Source organism: Bos taurus, chromosome 5, assembly GCF_002263795.3.
Source record: "Bos taurus isolate L1 Dominette 01449 registration number 42190680 breed Hereford chromosome 5, ARS-UCD2.0, whole genome shotgun sequence".
NCBI classification, from domain to species: Eukaryota; Metazoa; Chordata; class Mammalia; order Artiodactyla; family Bovidae; genus Bos; species Bos taurus.
Window position 1 is genome coordinate 89,177,025 of NC_037332.1, and position 21,780 is coordinate 89,198,804.

General features: G+C 37.8%; 1 protein-coding gene across 1 annotated transcript in view; it reads right to left on the bottom strand.

Moving 5' to 3' along the window:
* PDE3A (phosphodiesterase 3A) overlaps positions 1-21,780 on the bottom strand; it is a 366,795-nt gene that overhangs the window by 47,207 nt on the left and 297,808 nt on the right. Inside the window, 2 exon segments of the mRNA XM_002687752.6 lie at positions 10,632-10,756; positions 17,895-18,049. Of these exon segments, the coding sequence (XP_002687798.1) occupies positions 10,632-10,756; positions 17,895-18,049 (280 nt within the window).

Here is a 21,780-nt window from a genome sequence, read left to right on the forward strand (position 1 = left end):
TTTATCAATTTGAGTGCTCCAGAATAAATTAAATTTTATTATGATCACTAATATAATTTGATTTTCTTATTTTATAAATTAAATACAAATTTCAAAAACCTCTCAATTCTTTTCATTTCACCACAGCTATATAACATATTTGCACATATCATTATACAAATATATAAGCTCTCATATAAGAAAAGTTAGAAAGTGTTAGTTTAATTTAGACTATTTATTAAATTAAGGCAGACTGAGTCTCCAGATAATCTTAGAAAAGCAGCTTAACCATTAAGGAGTTGGATACTAGTTCGATGTGGTTTAAAGGTTATCAAGGTATTTGCACAGAGTAAGTATCCCAATGATTTGTTCATTTAACAAATATTGATTGTGCGCCCCATTCCAGGGAGTAAAGGATGCGATAGTGAATGAAAGAAAATTCCCTGCTCTTGGAGCTTTCAGGGGAGACAGAAACTAGAGAAAGAAGAGAAGGAGGAAGAAGAAAGGGGGTTGGGGAAGAAAAGAAAGTCAGGGAATTTTAACTGATACAAAGCAACTATTATACAAAGTAAGCTAAGTCAGAAAGAGAAAGACAAATATTGCATATTAATGCATGTATATGGAATCTAAAAAGATAGTACTGATCACCCTACTTGCATAGCAGCAAAGAAGACACAGACATGTTGGACACAGTGGGGGAAGGAGGAGGTGGGATGATGAGAGAATAGCACTGAAACATAAACATTGCTATATGTAAAACAAATAGCCAGTGGGAGTTCGATGTATGATGCAGGGAACCCAAAGTCGTGCTCTGTGATAACCTAGAGGGGTGGCATGGGGATGGAGGTGGGAGGTGGAGTCAAGAGGGAGGGGACATATGTATACCTATGGCTGATTCATGTCGATGTATGGCAAAAACTATCACAATATTGTAAAGTAATTATCCTCTAATTAAAAAAAAATATATATATATACACACACCACAAAAGTAAATATATTTCATACCCAGAAAACAAATAATGCAGAGGATAGAGGATCAAGAAGGACAGAATGCACTAAGGGTAACATTTGAACAGAGGCTTGATAAAATAAGGAAGACATTTAGACAAGTATTGGGGAAAACATGTTCCAGAAAGAGGGACCTACCTGGGGGTTGTCAGAGGATCAGTTAGGAGGTCAGTGTGACTGCAGGTTAGCAAAGAGGAAGGAGGGGAAGGGAACATGGTCAGAGAGATTGTGGGGCAAGGTTGCATGGGGCTGGCCAGGTCATGGCAAAGTTTTAATTCTGGCATCATTTTTTTTTTTTTTAAGGAATTATCTTTTTTGTGGTGGTTGTTTTTTGTATGTTTTGTTTAGCTGCATTGCAAGGTATGAAAGATCTTAGTTTCCTGAGCAGGGATTGAAACCGTGCCCCCTGCAGTGGAAGCACAGTGTCTTAACCACTGGATCACCAGGAAAGTCCCAGTTGGGTGGTGCTAGTGGTAAAGAACCTGCCTGCCAATGCCAGAGACATAAGAGATGCGAATTCGATCCCTGGGTCAGAAAGATTCCCTGGAGGAGGGCATGGCAACCCACTACAGCATTCTTGCCTGAAAAGTCCTATGGACAGAGGAGCCTGGTGCCTACAATCCATGGGGTTACAAATGATCCATACAGTCCATAGAGCAGGATGTGAATGAACAACTGAGCACACAGGCACACCAAAGAGGCTCCTGACAGGCACTGCTTTAGGCCATTTCTTAATTATTCTGATAACTAATTGTGAGTTTGGGGATAGTTTCCTAGCACTTTTTAAAAGTAGTTGAAAGCCTGTGGGAACATGATCCATTTCTGTCTGCACACATATATTTTCTGAAGGCAATTTATGAGAGGAGTGATTTTCTTCACTGTTGATTTTTAATAGCTGCCAGCTGATTCACTTAGAGACATGCAATTCGCTCTTAAAAATTTAAAAATCCACTCAATGATTAGAGTTCTTGGAACTTAGGGATTAACAAAATTTAAAACAAATAAGCAGAACTAAAGACTCCAGACTTACTGCCTGGAATGAAATTTAAAATGAACCTTGTAACAGAGGAAAAACACTTTGCTTCTGCAAGGGTGTGAGGTTACATATTTTGAACGATGTGAACAAGCAGGGGTCTTGGCAACCCCCTGAAAAGCAAGAACATTTTATTCTACAGGTGAGAAGATAAAGGCATAAACATATAAATTTCTTTTTCCTCAAGCCAAACTATTTCTCACAGTGTGTGTTATCATAGTCTACTTAAAATTTTAAAAGCAGAAATGGTTAGGAATGCTGTAGGAAATGGCCATATATTTACATATATTAGTCTTCAAATAGGAGAGATGACAAATGTAGAGAATAATCAAATAAAAGAAGTGAAAGTCGCTCAGTCATGTCTGACTCTTTGTGATCCCATGAACTATACAGTCCATGGAATTCTCCAGGCCAGGATACTGGAGTGGGTAGCCTTTCCCTTCTCCAGGAGATCTTCCCAACCCAGGGATTGAACCCAGGTCTCCCGCATTGCAGGCAGGTTCTTTACCAACTGAGCCACACGGGAAGCCCAAGAATACTGGAGTGGGTAGCCTGTCCCTTCTCCAGGGGATCTTCCCAACCCAGGAATCGAACCAGGATCTCCTGCATTGCAGGTGGATTCTTTACCAACTGAGCTATGAGGGAAGACTACTCTTTCTTAGAAGGAGAGACTGCAAATAAAATTATTTCACAGGAAAAGGATATTATTATATGTCATCAAAAACAAATTATTTTATAAGATTATTTAAAGTGTAATCATGTCTAAAGTTAGAGGGATAGAACTGATAACCCCTGAAGTCTCACCCAATCTTATGTTACACAAATACACACACACACATACACATGAAGGGACTGAGATAAATGTGCATGCTCTCAAACATATTTATCTTCATTTTTCTTGAATAATTTTAAGAGACTCCAGGAAAAAGACCCAGCTCATGAAATACAATTCTTTGGATGATTCAGACCACTCTACTCTGAAATACTTAAAATTAAAAATTTAAAAATTAAAAACATAACTTTAAAAAGTTCTAAAGTACCAACTCCTTTGAGTAATTGAGTCTTTAATTCCTTGCTCCTGAGAACATGAGAAAATGTGGGTCAAGACACAAGGAACTTTGGGCAATCAAAAGGAGATGATAAACAATACTGGAGGGAAATGATTTAAGTGAATCCATCTGTTTGTGCTTTAAAATTCTGTTTAATTTTCATTGAACAAAAAAGGGACCAGCCTGTCTGATAAATACATGCCTCTTCTCCACAACCACAGGAAAACAGCCCCAATATTTTTCCAAAACAAAAAGTAAAATTACACAGATGCAAAAAGGAAAAAAAAATCACAATGCCATAATTCAAGTTGTCTCTCATTTCAAATTTTCTATAGGCAAAACTCAGTCTAACTTTCAGGTGTAGAGATATCTGTAATCATTGCAATAGGATTATCAGAATCATAAAATTTATAAGAATCTGGAAAGGGAACGACTCACCGCAGCTCTGATAAGCATGAATTAGAGAGATTTCAAAAGTAGAATGACAGAAAGGCATTTTTACATATTCAGTGACTCAGAAAAGCAACACAGAAATATAAATTATATTTATATCTCCTGTTTTCAGGCTTTAATCAAAGGACTCATATGTGATTTCATCCATTTATTTTATATTAGTAACTGCATAATAATTGGTTGTGCTTCAACTGTTTAAATGAATACTGATGGATGGAGCCAGAGGACTCACTGTTTACTTGATTTGCGCAAAGAACAGATTTCATTAGTCCCATCTCAAAACAGGTCGTTTATCTTCCAGTGTTTCTGTACTCTAAGTTTACGCTTGCATCCCCCTATCTCTTCTGCCTACTGCTTCTTACTTTCCTCCTCACACTTTATTTAATTCCATTTCCTTACTCTCTTGGCCACATAAAGGGGCTTTTCTCTGCCTCTTTCCACATTTTCTTGAAACCTGGGGCATTTGGCAAATCAACCCCAACCAGCCATCCATGCAGGGAGATGAGTTCCCAAACAGAAGTGCCCATCTGATCAGGTAGAACTGTACTTGAGTTTCAGCTCTCTTGACTCTTGGAAAGTTTTCTTCCTTTTGGCAGACTTTCAGGGATTTAAACAATTCAGCATACATAGGATATAGGTTACTTTATAAACATTTAGCTCTGCTGTGAGAGCAGTCTAAAGATGGCACAATGCAAAATCCTTCCCAAACCAATCAATGACAGAGATGTTTTATGTACTTTAAGGCAAGAATGTGGGAGGCTCTTGCCATTACTGTGACCCTTGTGTGTGTGTGTGTGTGTGTGTGATTCAGTAGTGTCCGACTCTTTGTGACCCCATGGACTGTAGCCCACTAGGCTCCTCTCTCCATGTTATCTTCCAGGCAAGAATACTGGAGTGGGTTCCCATTCCCTTCTCCAGGGGATCTTCCCAACCAAGGGATTGAATCCACATCTCTTGCATCTCCTGCATTGGTAGGTGGATTGTTTAACACTGGGCCACCTGAGAAGCCCAACTCTCATCTCTACCATCTGCCTTTGTGGTATCCTCTGTGGAGCCTCTTTTCCTTTCACATGTTGCCCTTCTTAAGCACAGGCATATGAAGTCAGGAGCAGGGCACAGAATCTGAGGTTGTTCCTCAAGTCTGTCTCATCATTTGCTCTATTATTTCTAGGGAATACACTAACCATTAATTTCTATCTTCTTGACTTTATCATGTTGATAAAGAATGTTATCTTAAGAATTTTAATTTCATGACCTAGTGAAGAAATTGAGAGACAGAAAACCAAATCCTTTCATTATCTTGTCCTCGGCTAGGGACAAGACCAAAAAAAATCCTAATTTTAAGTTATCTCAATTTGTCATCCCCATTTTTTTTCTAATAAGTCTTTAGGACAAAAGAAAGAATTCTGGATTAATTGTGTGGCCTTGGGCAAGTTACTCAACATTTCTGCCTCAGTTTCCTCATCTGAGTCTGTTTTCTGAGCAATACAAGAGTGCAGAACATTTCAATTCATCCTTCATCCCTTGGGTTACTTGTCATTATTGTCTCACATTTTAATTATTTTCCTTAAAAATCTTTTAAAAAATACCTACAATCTGAAAATATTGGGTTGGCCAAAAAGTTTGGGTGTTTCTGTAACATCTTATGGAAAAACCCAAATGAACATTTTGGCCAACTCAATACTATTATTTATGCATATCATGTTTGTTTGAATGTAATCATGGTTTTCTAATTTATCTGTTCATCATTTCTATTATACCTTACAAATTTTCCTCTGCTCCTTTTCTTTCTAAAATATAAACTTCTTTAGTTAAGATCTGGTAGGTGGTAAAGTTGTGACTTGCCTGAATATGTCTTCAATTTATTTCTACTCTTTCGAAACAGATTTGCCTGGTGTACAATTTTAGGTTGACTATCATATTCTCTCAAAACTTTGAAGAAAACATTTTTCTGTCTTCTGACTCCATTTATTTACAACAATTTTGCTCTCAGACTGACTGAAGGGACATATCTCTGGCTAACTTCAAGATTTTTTTCATCTCTGGCATTCTGTGATTTCACTATTCTGTGTCTATGTTTAAATTGTTTGTTCTTTGTCCTTTCCTCCTCAAATAGTTTATGTTTCCTATCCTCTACTAAAACTATGATTATGTATATTAGACTTCCTGATGACTCCTCCTAAGGCTCTCAGAATCTATTACATTTTCCAACTTCTCATCTGAGCTTCATTCCGTATACTTTCTTCACATTCTCTGCCTTCCAGTTTACTAATTCTCCAAAATTTTAGTAGTCTTTTATGACATTTAACTTGTCATATTTCCCTGATTATATTTCCAAAAGTCATTTAGCTGCCCTGCAATTATGTCTTCTCTCATTTCTATCTTTTATGCCCTCATGTTTTTCTTCAAACAACTGAGTATTTTTTTTGTCATTTAAATAACTTAATATGTATTTTAAATTATTTGGCTGCACAGAGTCTCAGTTGCAGCATGTGGGATCTGGTTCCCTGACCAGGGACCAAACTTGGCCCCCCTGCATTGGGAGCATGGAATCTTAGCCACTGGACCACTAGGTACATCCCACTCAACACCTTTAGAGATCTGTACAGTTGTTTTCCTGGTTTTTCTAACCTGTGTTATTTCCTTGCATGTTTACAATGATCTGGTTTGTAAGTTCAAGCTGGTTTGAATTTTATATGTTGAAGCTGCATGGCTGTTAACTGGTGATGCTTTCCTCCAAAAATTACCTAAACATATTTTGTAGGGAGCCAAGGGGTCCTTCCTGACCTGCCTCTTAAGAAATCTATATGCAGGTCAGGAAGCAACAGTTAGAACTGGACATGGGACAACAGACTGGTTCCAAATAGGAAAAGGAGTATGTCAAGGCTGTACATTTCACCCTGCTTATTTAACTTATATGCAGAGTACATCATGAGAAATACTGGGATGGATGAAGCACAAGCTGGAATCAAGATTGCCAGGAGAAATATCAATAACCTCAGATATGCAGATGACACCACCCCTACGGCAGAAAGCAAAGAACTAAAGAGCCTCTTGATGAAAGTGAAAGAGGAGAGTGAAAAAGTTGGCTTAAAACTCAACATTCAGAAAACGAAGATCATGGCATCTGGTCCCATCACTTCATTGCAAATATGGGGAAACAGTAGAAATAGTGACAGACTTTATTTTCTTGGGCTCCAAAATCACTGCAGATGGTGACTGCAGCCATGAAATTAAAAGACTCTTGCTCCTTGGAAGAAAAGTTATGACCAACCTAGACAGCATATTAAAAAGCAGAGACATTACTTTGCCAACAAAGGTCCATCTAGTCAAGGCTATGGTTTTTCCAGTAGTCATATATGGATGTGAGAGCTGGACTATAAAGAAAAGTGAGTGCTGAAGAATTGATGCTTTTGAACTGTGGTGTTGGAGAAGACTCTTGAGAGTCCCCTGGACCACATGGAGACCAGTCCATCCTAAAGGAAACCAGTTCTGAATATTCATTGGAAGGACTGATGCTGAAGCTGAAACTCCAATACTTTGGCCACCTGATGTGAAGAACTGACTCATTTGAAAAGACCCTGATGCTGGGAAAGATTGAAGATGGGAGGTGGAGAGGATGACAGAGGATGAGATGGCTGGATGGCATCACCAACTCAATGGACACGAGTTTGAGTAAATTTTGGAAGTTGGAGATGAACAGGGAGGCCTGGTGTGCTGCAGTCCATAGGATTGCAGAGTCAGACATGACTGAGTGACTGAACTGAACTGAAGGCATCCTCTGAACTAGGGTCACTTGTTCACTCACTCAATCCTGTCTGACTCTTTGTGACCCCATAGACTGCAGCATGCCAGGCTTTCCTTGCTCAAGCTCATGTTCACTGAGTCAGTGATGCCATCCAACCATCTCATCCTCTGTCGTCCCCTTAGCCTCCTGCCATCAATTTTTTGTATCATCAGGGTCTTTTCCAATGAGTCAGCTCTTTGTATCAGGTGGCCAAAGTATTGGAGTTTCAGCTTCAACATCAGTCCTTCCAATGAACATTCAGGGTTTATTTCCTTTAGGATTGACTGGATTGATCTCCTTGATGTCCAAGGGACTCTCAACAGTCTTATCCAATACTGCAGATTGAAAGCAAGAATTCTTCTGTGCTCAACCTTCTTTATGTTCCAACTTTCACATTCATACACGACTACTGGAAAAACCATAGCTTTGACTATATGAACCTTTGTCAGCAAAATAATGTCTGCTTTATAATACACTTAAGTGCCCCTTTAAAAGTCTCAGGTTTAATATGGAACGCTCAGATTCAGTTCTTCCACCTTGCTGGGGTCCCAAATGAGCCTCTGCATTTCTGAGCTCATCTGAATTTGCCCTCAGTGCAATCTCTATTTAAATATTTTCCCACACAGACCTGTTTCTGACCCTCATGAACAATAAATTCTAATCCTCAGGTCATGAATGACTTGTAAGATTCAAAAGAATAATAAATTTTTCTAAAGAGCAGAGAGGACCAGATTAATTTCTGGAAAACCAGATTGCCTTTAGGGATTTCTTTCAGTAATTTCATGCCACTAAAATGGTATTTTCTGGAGGAATTGTCTTCATATGCTCACCAGTAGAGATTTAAGCCAAAGTTTTTGTCACTCAGTCATGTCCAACACTTAGCAATCCATGGACTGTAGCCTTCCAGGCTCCCCTGTCTATGGAATCCTCCAGGCAAGAATACTGGAGTGGGTTGCCATGCCTTTCTCCAGGGGATCTTCCCAACCCAGGGATTGAACCCAGGTTTCCTGCATTGCAGGCAGATTGTTTCACAGCTGAGCTACCCAGGAAGAATAGTTTCAACAGTTACCAGTATAAACTAGGTGATCAAAGGGGAAAGAAAGTACTAAATTTTCTCTTCTAGATGGAAGAAACAACAGAAGTCCTTCCTTAAGTTGTGCTGTTTAAAATTAAGCTTATATTCCAAGGTAGCCTCTTGAAATATTAGTGGAATGTGAGTACTGGTTCTCTAACCCTCATAGAAACACTACCATTTCAGGACTTCTGCTTCTGGCTATAATGCAATAATTTGCAGTAAATCCATCTATTTGTTCTTTGAGAACGAATAGAAAAGCTGAGTTAAAATAAAAAAGCTATCATAGCAAGGCAACCAACTTGGAGAGATAGGTTTCCAAATAGAAGAGACCCTCAGAAGGGTGAGCCAAAATCCTGCAAAATGTTCTTCCATCCAGAGCATTATTTATTGACCACTGGCATGGAACAAAAGGCTAAGAATCCAGGCAGATGGATGCAGCTATTAGGAAGGCAAGCCAACAGAGCTTTTAGTAACGTCATAAGGCTGATGACACAAATACTGGAGTTTGGGGCTGCCATGGCAGCCAGGACTTGAATGTCTAACAGCCCAGTGGGAAGAGGGCAGCTTTCCCCTTGAGCTATTTGGTGAATTCCTGAGCTGCGATAAAGGCAGGAGATTAAGAAGCTAAGCAGGGAGCTACTGAAAAATCTCAGCAAGGCTTTCTACAATGCTGAGAGATGAAAACTTGGAATGAGAACATTCCAAGAAGGAATTGCTATTGTTGTTTAGTCACTAAGTCATGTCTGACTCTTCTGCGACCCCATGGACTATAGCCCACTAGGCTCCTTTACCCATGGGATTTCTCAAGGAAGAATACTGGAGTGGGATGCCACTTCCTTCTCCAGAGGATCTTCCCAACCCAGGGATAGAACCTGTGTCTCCTGCATTGGCAGGCATATTCTCTACCACTGAACCAACAAGGAACCCTCCAGGAAGGAAAGGTCAGAGGAAATACCCCAGACTCTCAATTGGGATTTAAGGATGAGGCCAATTTGGAGATAGAATCTGACAAACTATTTCAGTTTTGAATTATCACAGATTCTGATTAAATAAGGTCATCTTCCCCGAATTATTCTACAGATACATTCCTACCTGAAACTTCATTGATACCTAAACTCCTTGCCAAAGCTCCTGGCTTCCATCTGGCCTCTGTCCACAGACCTGCTTTTATCTCCCTCTCTGCATTCACTGCTCTCCCTTTCTGCTTGTTAGCTTTGCCAGTCATCATTTAGAATCTTAAATTGTTGAAGCTTTCCATCCACACACTGGGTTTTATATCTCTTTAATTCTTTGAAAGTTTTCCCTCACTTTCTTATCATAGCCTTTAGAACACTATATATATATATATATATATATATATATATATATATATACTAATAGCTTATACTCTATATCTGTTTATACGCTCCACTTGAATGTAAGTGAGAATTCTGTGAAAGGAGAAATAGGGTCTGGTTTCATCACTGCCACATTCTTCAAACTATTTCAGTGTCAGATAGTATCTCTGGATAGTGAACACTCCATACATATTTATTAAGTGACGCTTGAGGGAAAGAAAAAACTGATACTTCGAAGCACAGAGGGTACATTGACACCAACCTGAAAAGCCCCATGCAGATCCTAGACAGGAGAAATCACATTAAGTTTCGTTCTGTACCTGGTTTAAAAGAGAAGGAAAACCTACCACCCATGTTACTCCTGGGTTTTTTGGTTGCTGATTTTTGAGGTTTTTCAAAGGGCTGTCAAAGGTCTTGGATTGTATTTTCTCTGAATTTACATACCTCTTCCTTTTGTATTTTTATATTGGGGGTGTGTGCAGGTAAGTGACATGGAGCAAGAATTTCTTTGAAAAATTATAGTATGTATAGTAAATGAAGCATTTCCTAAAACTTATAAATATCATACTTCTGGAAAATATTTTTTTAACAAACTAAAAATAAAATTGAAATTTCATAAGTACTTCATTATCTTTTATATTAATAAGATAAAGCTTGCCTACTCATAGTTACACTGATTTAATATTCATCCAGTAAATTCAAGATGGGATATTTGGTGCAGCTATCTTAAAAGAATCTGCATCATCCTATAAACTGGAAATTTCAGTAACTAATTGGTTAATGAGGCTTTTTTGTTTTTAGAAGAGTCAAACCAAACACATCTGAGTGTTGCAACACTTAAAGCTTAGTTCATTCCATGATGGCACACTCAGTGAGTGAGTGTTAGCTCTCTCCTCAGTAAGTTCTTTACCTGGTCGATTTTGCTTTTTAGCCTTTACATGGTTAGAGGCAGAAACAGCGTAGGATGAAGTGAAGGATCTGCTTTTGGTGAGAGTCATCATCACTGGGTTTTTCCAAGAATCTGGATTAATAGCACTGTAAAGACAAGGTATAAAGAAAAATGAAGAAACTATCCTTTGATTACTGGGGCAGACCTTACCAGAACCCAACCACCATTTTCATAATAGTTTCAATCTGAGTCATGGTCCAGGTTCAGTGACAGAACCACTTGACTTCCAAACCTAGTCACTAACCTAGTGACAAACTAGGTTATCTGAATTCAGTCTGTGCTACAGGGTCACAGGACACACTCTTCAAGGATACTGGGTTAACCAAGACAAAAAGAGAGCTTTACTGTTCATTCAATTACTCGGTATCCAACACCTTCTCATTCTATTTCCATAATCATATTCCTCAAAGATTTTCTAAAAACATGGCAAACTAACTTTAAGATGCAGGTGAACTTACATTAGGTATGAATGACATGATGCTTTCTTATATACTCTTTTTAATTTATTATTCTTGGTGTAACTAAATTAAGAAATGCAAGTACTTATCATTCAAAGACAATATTCTTGCAGTATCTTGAAGGAAAAGGTTAATGACAGGTCTTTAACCAACCATTTCTTTTTCTGGTGATACCCTGTAAAGAATGGAACGATGAGACAAATTCCCTTGTAGATACTAATGGGCCTGCTACTAAAGGTAGCACTGATGCTATTTCCTAGGAGAAAGGTAATGGCAGTGAATCTTCACTCGAGGGAATGTTTTTAGCAGGATATCCTTGCTCTGTCTAGGTATTATTGTAAATAAACCTGTAATCAATTTAAATAAATCATAAATCAAACTGGAAGGTTGGGATGAAGAACACTACAAAAAATCCATGTAACTAATGGATATACATTTTAGAGCTGTTTCAGACCGAAATTTATCTGTAGGCACTGCTCAAAACCTTACATTCTGAATCTGAAACAGAATCTATTGTAATTTCAGAGAAAAAAATATTTCGGGAAGCCATATAGACTGTCTTGGTTTGCTCCAAAGGAAAAATGCGTAGTCTACAGCCATACCACCCTGAACATGTCGGATCTTGTCTGATCTCAGAAGCTAAGCAGGGTAGGGCCTGGTTAGTACTTGGATGGGAGTAAAAGTGTCTGCTTTATGTTTTGGTTTGTATTTTGCTAACATCGGTGTGTTTTTGAGCATTAGTAAATTTGGTAATGCATAAAATCTATAACTTGCGTGATAGTAACTGGACAATCTGATCCTTGGCCAATCTTAGACTGGCAGTGTAAGCAGGATGTACCTGGTCTCTTTGAGTGGCTTATTGTAAATAAAGCTGAAATGGATGGAATTATGGGGTCATTAATGAGTAGAGATTGTCATATAAGATATATAGTTAATGAGGTATAATTTGGAGGTGTTCTATGATCAAAATAGTCAAAATAAAGTTATGGTTTTTCCAGTAGTCATGTATGGATGTGAGAGTTGGACCATAAAGAAAGCTGAGCACCAAAGAATTGATGCTTTTGAACTGTGGTGCTGGAGAAGACGCTTTAGAGTCCCTTGGACTGCAAGGAGACCCTACCAGTCCATCCTAAAGGAAATCAGTCCTGAATATTAGTTGGAAGGACTGATGCTGAAGCTGAAGCTCCAATACTTTGGCCACCTGATGCAAAGAACTGACTCACTGGAAAAGACCCTGATGCTGGGAAAGATTGAGGGCAGAAGGAGAAGGGGATGACAGAGTATGAGATGGTTGGATGGCATCACCGACTCAATGGACATGAGTTTGAGCATGCTCATGGACAGGGAAGCCTGGTGTGTTGCAGTCCCTGGGGTCACAAAGAGTCGGACACAACTAAGCTACTGAACTAAGCTACTGAACTGAGCTATAACCAAAATGGCATTCTTTGTGAAAGCATCATGATGTGTGTATTGCTTACAATTCTGTATATTAAGTCCAAACTAGAACATGTGCTAAGGTGAAATAACAGGACTTTTAGGGTATGCTGCACTACCAGTTTGAGACCTCTCAAAGAGGAAGATGCTGAGCATTTGCTTGGCTACTGCCTCTGTTCTTCGATTATTAGCAAATTTACTGATGGGAAAGATCTGTTACCTGTGTTCAGTCTTATGTGACATTCTGCTACTAATTACCTCATTTCATCTCCTTTATCCTTTTCAGAGAGATTTTTCTTCAACTGTTGAGCCAGATATTTTAAAATTTCATCTTTTCTCTTTACTTTAAATAGCATTTGAAAAGTGGAATGAGTTCCAGCAATTATCAAATACAATTAAGGATAGCCTACAAGATAATATTTGTTTCATATCCTTCTTGGAAATCTCATTCTAGGCAACTCACAAATGTCTGGAATTTTGAAATAATAATATCAAAGAAAACTTTGAATCTCAGATAGATAACTATATCAACTATTTCCTGATACCACTATTCCCTGTCAACTACTTTTGCTGGATTGATTGATGTGTGAGACTTACTGTGAAGACACTGTATGCAATGTTTATGAGGCCTACATGTCTTCTCAGCATACTGTATAATAAACAGATAGTGACTTTTCTATGTAGGCTTTTAAAAAGACCTTAATATTAACTGAATTTATTTTTTAATACTTTAAAGAGTTACATTATTAAAAGTGCATTAGCCACTCAGTTGCGTCTGAGTCTCTGTGACCCCATAGATTATAGCCTGCCAGGCTCCTTTGTCCATGGAATTCTCTAGGCAAGAATACCGGAGTGGGTAGCCATTCCCTTTTCCAGGAGATCTTCCTGATCCAGGGACTGAACCCGGATCTCTTGCACTGTGGGCAGATTCTTTACCATCTGAGCCACCAGGGGAGCCCTCTATATTATTAAAGCTAGCTCAAAACTGTCTACTTCTATTTTATATTTCTTTAATAAAAACATTTAAGATAGGCTCACTTTGAGAAATTTCATAAAGTGCAATAATGGCGCATCTTTAATGTGTGGGAAGTTAATGAACTTTAAGATAAATAAAATCCTAGCCATACATCCTTTCTTAATATGCTAAATATTAATTCCTTAAGAGATATTGTCAATAAAATGACAAATCAATATATATGTGTGTACATGTGTATGTATGTCCATATATACACATACATACACACTTTATAATTTACAGATACTTTCAAATGCATTCCTTTGTGTGAGTTTTCAGCTGTCTATTGATCTTTGCCTTTGTGATTAGGATCTTATTCATATATAATAATTTGAATTCCAGTGAGAAAAATAGCTTAGGGGAACCTCTACTTGATCTTCCCACACTAACACAGCATGCAAAAACTATCTGTGTGTTTGCTGTGGAAGACCTCAACCCTCCTCTACAAAAGTGGATTTTATCACCTTATCACTCATAAAAACTTCATCCTATGTCCTAAAAGTCTTACCAGGTCCTAACAGTTTTTTTTTACAGAGTTTACAGCCTGCTGTCATTTCCATGGCCAATGTGGAAGGCTTAGGGTATGATTCATTTCAAACTTAAAATTTCTCTCAAGCTTACTTTTTTTTTTTTTTTTTTTAATAAAAAACCTATTGGTATCCTTCCACTTAATTTTACTCCACTTGTGTCATCATTCCCCCTTTCCTGAAGAATTTCTTCTGGTGGGTACCAAGGCTCTGGCTACACATCTCTGAGTGGTAGGGTCAAGATCCGTCTGACTCTCAGTCCAGTGTCTTTTGACTCAGCTGGATTTAAAACCACCCAGGAGTAACTCATCCAGCTATGTACCTATAGGAACATAAGTTGAGAACTGTTTCTACTTTTCACTTCCTACTCTTGTTCTTTTGATCACTGCAGTCCTCAAAGAGCCTCAATAAAAAGACAGACATGGAAAGGAAGAAGTAAAAGGACTGACAGGGAAGAAGTTTCAAAGATTAAAACTCAAGTCAGTTTTGAAATCAGTCAGTTTTAGCAACAGGTCTAACTGAAGAACGTTTTAACTTTGGTTTATTAGTAGGGCTGGAGATATCTGAGGCCATCTTTTCACTATTTTCACCTACAGCCAAGGATGAGTCAACCCAAACTAGCTGTGTTTAGTGGTGGTACCATTGCTACTTACTGACATATGGTTTTCCCTTAAAGGACTAAATTCTCTTCGGAATGAATTTTATTATTTTTTATTAAATTTATTATTATTTGTTATTATATTTTATTATATTTATTTTATTCATTTATTTAATATATTTAAAATAATATATATTATTATTATTTATTAAATTTATTATTTTTTTATAATGGTGAAAAAGTTGTATCTCTCTCAGATGTTATATCAGGACTTTTAATAGGATAGTGAAATTAAGGAAGAGTAAGTTAGTGGGAAAAGTCATACCTAGGCAGGACATCAATGAGCACTTTTAGGAAAAAGGGAATGAGTGGGATTGTATGCCATTCCTTTTCTATTTTGAAAATAGTTGATAAGGAGCATTTATTTCATAAAACAGAATGACAAAATCCTTAGGAGTTAAGCTCATAAAAGTTTTTGAAAGCCTCTTCCTCATGTTGATTTCAGTTTCAGCCTCTAATCTCATTTAACTAAGAGAAGAGAGGAGTAGGAGAAATGAAATTTGATGAGAAGTAACAAATAATAACAGAAAGAAAGGAGACATTTAAGAAAGCTTGAATGGATTTTTGGTAGAATCATTCTATGGATAGTAAATAAAGGAGCATTAACTATACTATGGCAGGAATCTTGGCAAGGTGTGCTGATAAAATAGACAACTTCTCTAAAGATGTATACCAAGAACATAAAATTCATGTTTTTAAGCAACAAATACATAACTATAATTTCCTACCACTTATCAGTATTTGCTGCTATAAAAGTCAACAGTCAATATTTTCATGGGAAAATATTATTAGTGACCTATAATTTTGAACTTCAGGAAATGTTCATGAAACAGATTAACATCCTCCTATGGTGATGTTTTGAAGTTTCACAAACATTATGTGAACTCATGTGAAAGAAAGAATCATTCATGCTTGCTTCTGATTCTATAGGTTTATTAGATCATCAATAATATTTAACATGAAAGAAACCAATTATGTTTTTAAGTAAGAAAGCAGGAAAAGTTAGCAGTCGTTAAAAATTCCATTTCTTTGCCAATTTCAGAATGGGGCTTTATATTCAAAGCCAGGGTCAAAAGAAAATCACATCTAATATTGTCATCATGTAGTTCAATAAAGATATGGTAATTTTTCAGTCATTAGATCATGAATAAAACTGATGTAATTGTTTCAAAAACCTGAAATCGTACATGGTAAGTGTTCTCATAATTATTATTCACATAAAGTATGTTATTTCTATGCCAAATAGAAAAGGACAAACGCAGTAGCTTTCTCTGAAAGAATTTCTCTCATGATGATGTTTTCTTCAAAACTCTTTCTAGATCTTAGTATTATCTTTTCTTTAGCTTTGGTAATTCTGATTTTTTAACCACTTTGTAAAATTAGAATTAATATTCTAAGTAAATTGTATTCTATTTATTTTTATTGATGTACAATCAAAATATAACATTATATTTGTTTTAGGCACATAACATGATGATTTGATATTTGTATATACTGTGAAATGATCACCACAATGTGCTGTGTGCTTAGTTGTATCGACTCTTTGTGACCCCATGGACTGTAGCTCACCAGGCTCCTCTGTTCATGGGGATTCTCCAGGCAAGAATGCTAGAGTCGCTTGCCATTTCCTCCTCCAGGGATCTTCCCAACCCAGGGATCAAACCCAGGTTTCCTGCATTGCAGTTGGATTCTTCATCATCTGAGCCACCAGGGAAGCCCAAGAATACTGGAGTGAGTTAGCCTATCCCTTCTCCAGGGGAACTTCCCAACTCAGGAATTGAACTGGGATCTCTGCATTGCAGGCAAATTCTTTACCAGCTGAGCTATCTGGGAAGCCCAATAAGTCTAGTTAATATCCATCTGGTGGCTTAGATGGTAAAGAATCCACCTGCAATGCAGGAGTACTGGGTTGGGAAGATCCCCTGGAGAAGGGAATGGCTACCTGTTCAAGTATTCTGGCTTGCAGAATGCCATGGACAGTCCATGAGTCTCAACAAACATCTTTGTACATTTTTTTTTCTTCTGATGAGGACTTTTAACATCTATTCTCTTAGCAACTTTCAAATATACAATATAGTATCATTAACTATAGTCACCATGCTGTACATTCCCACAACTTAATTATTTTATAACTGCAAGTTTTGATCCCCTTCACTCATTTTGGCTACCCTGAACCTCTGCCTCTGACAATCACCAATCTGTTCACTGTCTAAATAAAGTTTAAGTTAAAAACTGTTTGAACATATTTAGTTGCTCTTAGAATGAACTACCTTTGATCTGATTTTCTGCCCTTCAAATAATGCCAGCAGAGCTGGTCTGGTGAACTGGGGGAAATCTAACAATCATTTGCAAATGTTAGGTTGGATACATTTGATGTAAAAATCCAACACAGATCTCAGTCCAGGTAAAATCTAGTCTGTCTTTATTCTGGGTTCAACTTTACCCATCCAAATTTACAGTAGCAGACATCACTTCAAGTCACTGTCCCCATTTATACTTAAGGCCATACAATAACATTTAAGCATAATTATCTGATATCAATCCCTATACTGCTCTAGATTTAAACCAAATACCTTTTTCAGTTTCAAAGTGGGCCTCAAATCAATTATAATCTTTTGGGCCTCCCTTCCCCTGTAATTTTTTTTGCCATATATTATAAATCTTTATTAATGATCATTTTTCATAATTAAGTAAACAATCACTTTGGATGCTACTATATTTTACTTTTATATATATATATTTTTTTAACTTTTCATTTTGTACTGCGGTATAGCCAGTTAACAATGTTGTGATAGTTTAGGTGCACAGCAAAGGAACTCAGCCATGCATATACTAGTATCCATTCTTCCCCATGCTCCCTTCCCATCCAGGCTGCCACAACACTGAGCAGAGTTTCCTGTGCATGTAGTAGGACCTTGTGAGTTATCCGTCTTAAATACAGCAGTGTGTACCTGTCCATCTGAAACTCCCTAACTGTCCCTTCCTTCCATCCTTCCCTCCCCCCTGGAAACCATAAGCTCATTTTCTAACTCTAGGAGTCTATGTCTGTTTTGTAATCCCCTGTAATTTATAATTAATTTTTGATAAGGAACTTCTCCTAGAAACATGAACCCAACAGGAACATCACCTAACCTGGATGAAGGTGCTTCATGCAGCTTGATGCTGGCACTACGGTCCCTCCGGACAGGGGCAGGCTCCAAAGTGGGCAGACCTGTGGCAGAAGTGGTGGTGGTCCAAGTTGATGAAACTCGTCTCAGCAAACCGGGGGGCAAACTCCTCCTCAGGCGCTGGGAAGAAGGAACATTGATTTTATTACCAAGCATATTTCCTATCACTAACTTCTATGTAATATAATGAAAGAAAATGAGTTTTTAATTAGCAATGAATATATTAAACTATATTGGTTGAATATCATATCTCTAAAATTTGGGCACTCAGAAATTCAATAAGGAACTCTGGCCAAAATCAATTAATGTTATAAAAATAACATTTTGGGACCTTCATTTCAATGATTATATAAAAATGGATTATGAGAAATGAGAGCCATTTTGGGCTAATTTTATTGTCATATTTGTCCAACAGGGCTTACATACCTATAAATATTAATATATAACTTATTATGAGCTGCATTTCTATTAACTAGCACAACTGTTGTTATACCAAAGTGTTTATTGATTTAATTGATTTAATCCTTGATTTAGAAATGATGGGACCTAAAGGTAAGAGTGTAACTCACAAGATGTACCACCTCTCTTGTGGTTAATATGACTTAAGACAGACAGGCATTTGGGTAATGTCATTAGGATGAACATCTTTTTTTTTTTGAAAGGAAAGTATAATTTCTACAAACCACTAAACCTGAACAGAAGAGCTGACTGGGACAGACCAGGAGTGGGTGTGAAGAGACTGAGAAAGGTGCAGCAAGAAAGTGAAGGACAGCAAACAGGAAGTGGGCATGGTTCACCATGCAAACCACCATTCACCCCAGCCCCTCCCAGGGAGGAGAATGTGCCCAAGTCCCCCAGCCTGCCCTCCACTCTTTTTCTCTGGTCTCAAAGGCAAAGTAGTCTGCTGACTAGGCCCCCTCTTTGACCAACTCAAGTTTAGTCTATAACCAGGTCTTTGGGAGGGAGGGTAGAAGTCCTCCAAGAACCTGAGTTCCCAGAACTGGGGGCTCCCCTGCATGTCTGGTGCACTGTGGTGATGAACACCTCTTAACAGAAGACTCTGCTAGTTGACCTGCGATTCCCCTCTTTGTCATTTCTTCTCCTACCATAGCCTAAGTGGGATTTGTGACACCCTCAGCACTCAGGCATGATTCTGAGTTCACCAGGATGAACAATGACCCTCCAAAGAGAGTCTTAACCTTAAAAATGAAAGGGAAGGTAATCTAATACAACTACAGCAATACTGATGAGGTAGGAGCTCATTATTTTATTTGTGGCCGGTGACTCCTAGAAGAACAATTGTGCAAGCAGAGTTTAACAAAGAGTCTGCTCTTCCTGAAGACAGTAAAAGCTTTGAGAATTAAGTATATGGCACCTTGGGATTCAAGAATAACTCTGATATTAAATAGTTTCCAAAATCTCTTAAAGATATATACCCTAGGAGGGAATTCAACAGGAAGAGAAAATGTCAAGCAATGTAAATATCAGGATTCTTGTCTGTAAATCTGTCACTGACTCTGTGTCTATTTTGAGACCCAAAGGAATCAGTTTCTCTTTCGCCATCCATTTATTTTCATATCATGTTAGCCCTATATTTCTCAGAGAAGTAGATGTTCAAAGGAAACTTAAAAAACACCTAATTGACAAAGTTACTTGAAGGACACAGTCCTGAGTCCAGAGACCCACAATGGCAAGAACACAGATGTTACTGACTGACCATCAGCTCCAGGGCACAGCTGCTTATTTACCAAATAAAGAACTGTGTTGGATATACCTGAGACCACTGAAATTCTGGTTCTTTTCCTTTTTTTTTCGTCTTTAACATGACTTGTTTTCAACTAACACTGAGGTCTAAACTGGAGGCAGAACTCTACTCCCTACAGCTCACTTTTGTAAAATTCTCATATCTTATATGTAAAAAGAAGAAAATACATGAATCACTAAGGCCAACTTCTACTTTAAATAACCGAAAATATATAGAAAACTATAAAACACTGGTGAAAGAAATCAAAGAGGATACCAATAGATGGAGAAATATACCATGTTCATGGATTGGAAGAATCAATATAGTGAAAATGAGTATACTACCTAAAGCAATTTATAGATTCAATGCAATCCCTATCAAGCTACCAACAGTATTCTTCACAGAGCTAGAACAAATAATTTCACAATTTGTATGGAAATACAAAAAAACCTCGAATAGCCAAAGCAATCTTGAGAAAGAAAAATGGAACTGGAGGAATCAACCTGCCTGACTTCAGGCTCTACTACAAAGCCACAGTCATCAAGACAGTATGGTACTGGCACAAAGACAGAAATATAGATCAATGGAACAAAACAGAAAGCCCAGAGATAAATCCACGCACATATGGACGCCTTATCTTTGACAAAGGAGGCAAGAATATACAACGGAGAAAAGACAATCTCTTTAACAAGTGGTACTGGGAAAACTGGTCAACCACTTGTAAAAGAATGAAACTAGAACACTTTCTAACACCATACACAAAAATAAACTCAAAATGGATTAAGATCTAAATGTAAGACCAGAAACTATAAAACTCCTAGAGGAGAACATAGGCAAAACACTCTCCGACATAAATCACAGCAGGATCCTCTATGACCTACCTCCCAGAATATTGGAAATAAAAGCAAAAATAAACAAATGGGACCTAATTAAACTTAAAAGCTTCTGCACAACAAAGGAAACTATAAGCAAGGTGAAAAGACAGCCTTCAGAATAGGAGAAAATAATAGCAAATGAAGCAACTGACAAACAACTAATCTCAAAAATATACAAGCAACTCCTACAGCTCAATTCCAGAAAAATAAATGACCCAATCAAAAAATGGGCCAAAGAACTAGATATTTCTCCAAAGAAGACATACAGATGGCTAACAAACACATGAAAAGATGCTCAACATCACTCATTATCAGAGAAATGCAAATCAAAACCACTATGAGGTACCATTTCATGCCAGTCAGAATGACTGCAATCCAAAAGTCTACAAGCAATACATGCTGGAGAGGGTGTGGAGGAAAGGGAATCCTCTTACACTGTTGGTGGGAATGCAAACTAGTACAGCCACTATGGAGAACAGTGTGGAGATTCCTTAAAAAACTGGAAATAGAACTGCCTTATGACCCAGAAATCCCACTGCTGGGCATACACACTGAGGAAACCAGAATTGAAAGAGACACGTGTACCCCAATGTTCATCGCAGCACTGTTTATAATAGCCAGGACATGGAAGCAACCTAGATGTCCATCAGCAGATGAATGGATAAGAAAGCAGTGGTACATATACACAATGGAGTATTACTCAGCCATTAAAAAGAATACATTTGAATCAGTTCTAATGAGGTGGATGAAACTGGAGCCTATTATACAGAGTGAAGTAAGCCAGAAAGAAAAACACCAATACAGTATACTACCACATATATATGGAATTTAGAAAGATGGTAACAATAACCCTGTATATGAGACAGCAAAAGAGACACTGATGTATAGAACAGTCTTTTGGACTCTGTGGGAGAGGGAGAGGGTGGGATGATTTGGGAGAATGGCATTGAAACATGTATAATATCATATATGAAACGAGTCACCAGTCCAGGTTCGATGCACGATACTGGATGCTTGGGGCTGGTGCACTGGGACGACCCAGAGGGATGGTATGGGGAGAGAGGAGGGAGGAGGGTCCAGGATGGGGAACACATGTATACCTGTGGCAGATTCATTTTGATATATGGCAAAACCAATGCAATATTGTAAAGTTAAAAAATAAAATAAAATAAAAAATAAATAACTGAAAATCAAATAAATTCTTCTAAGTTAAAAACTTGTTGGGTTTTGGA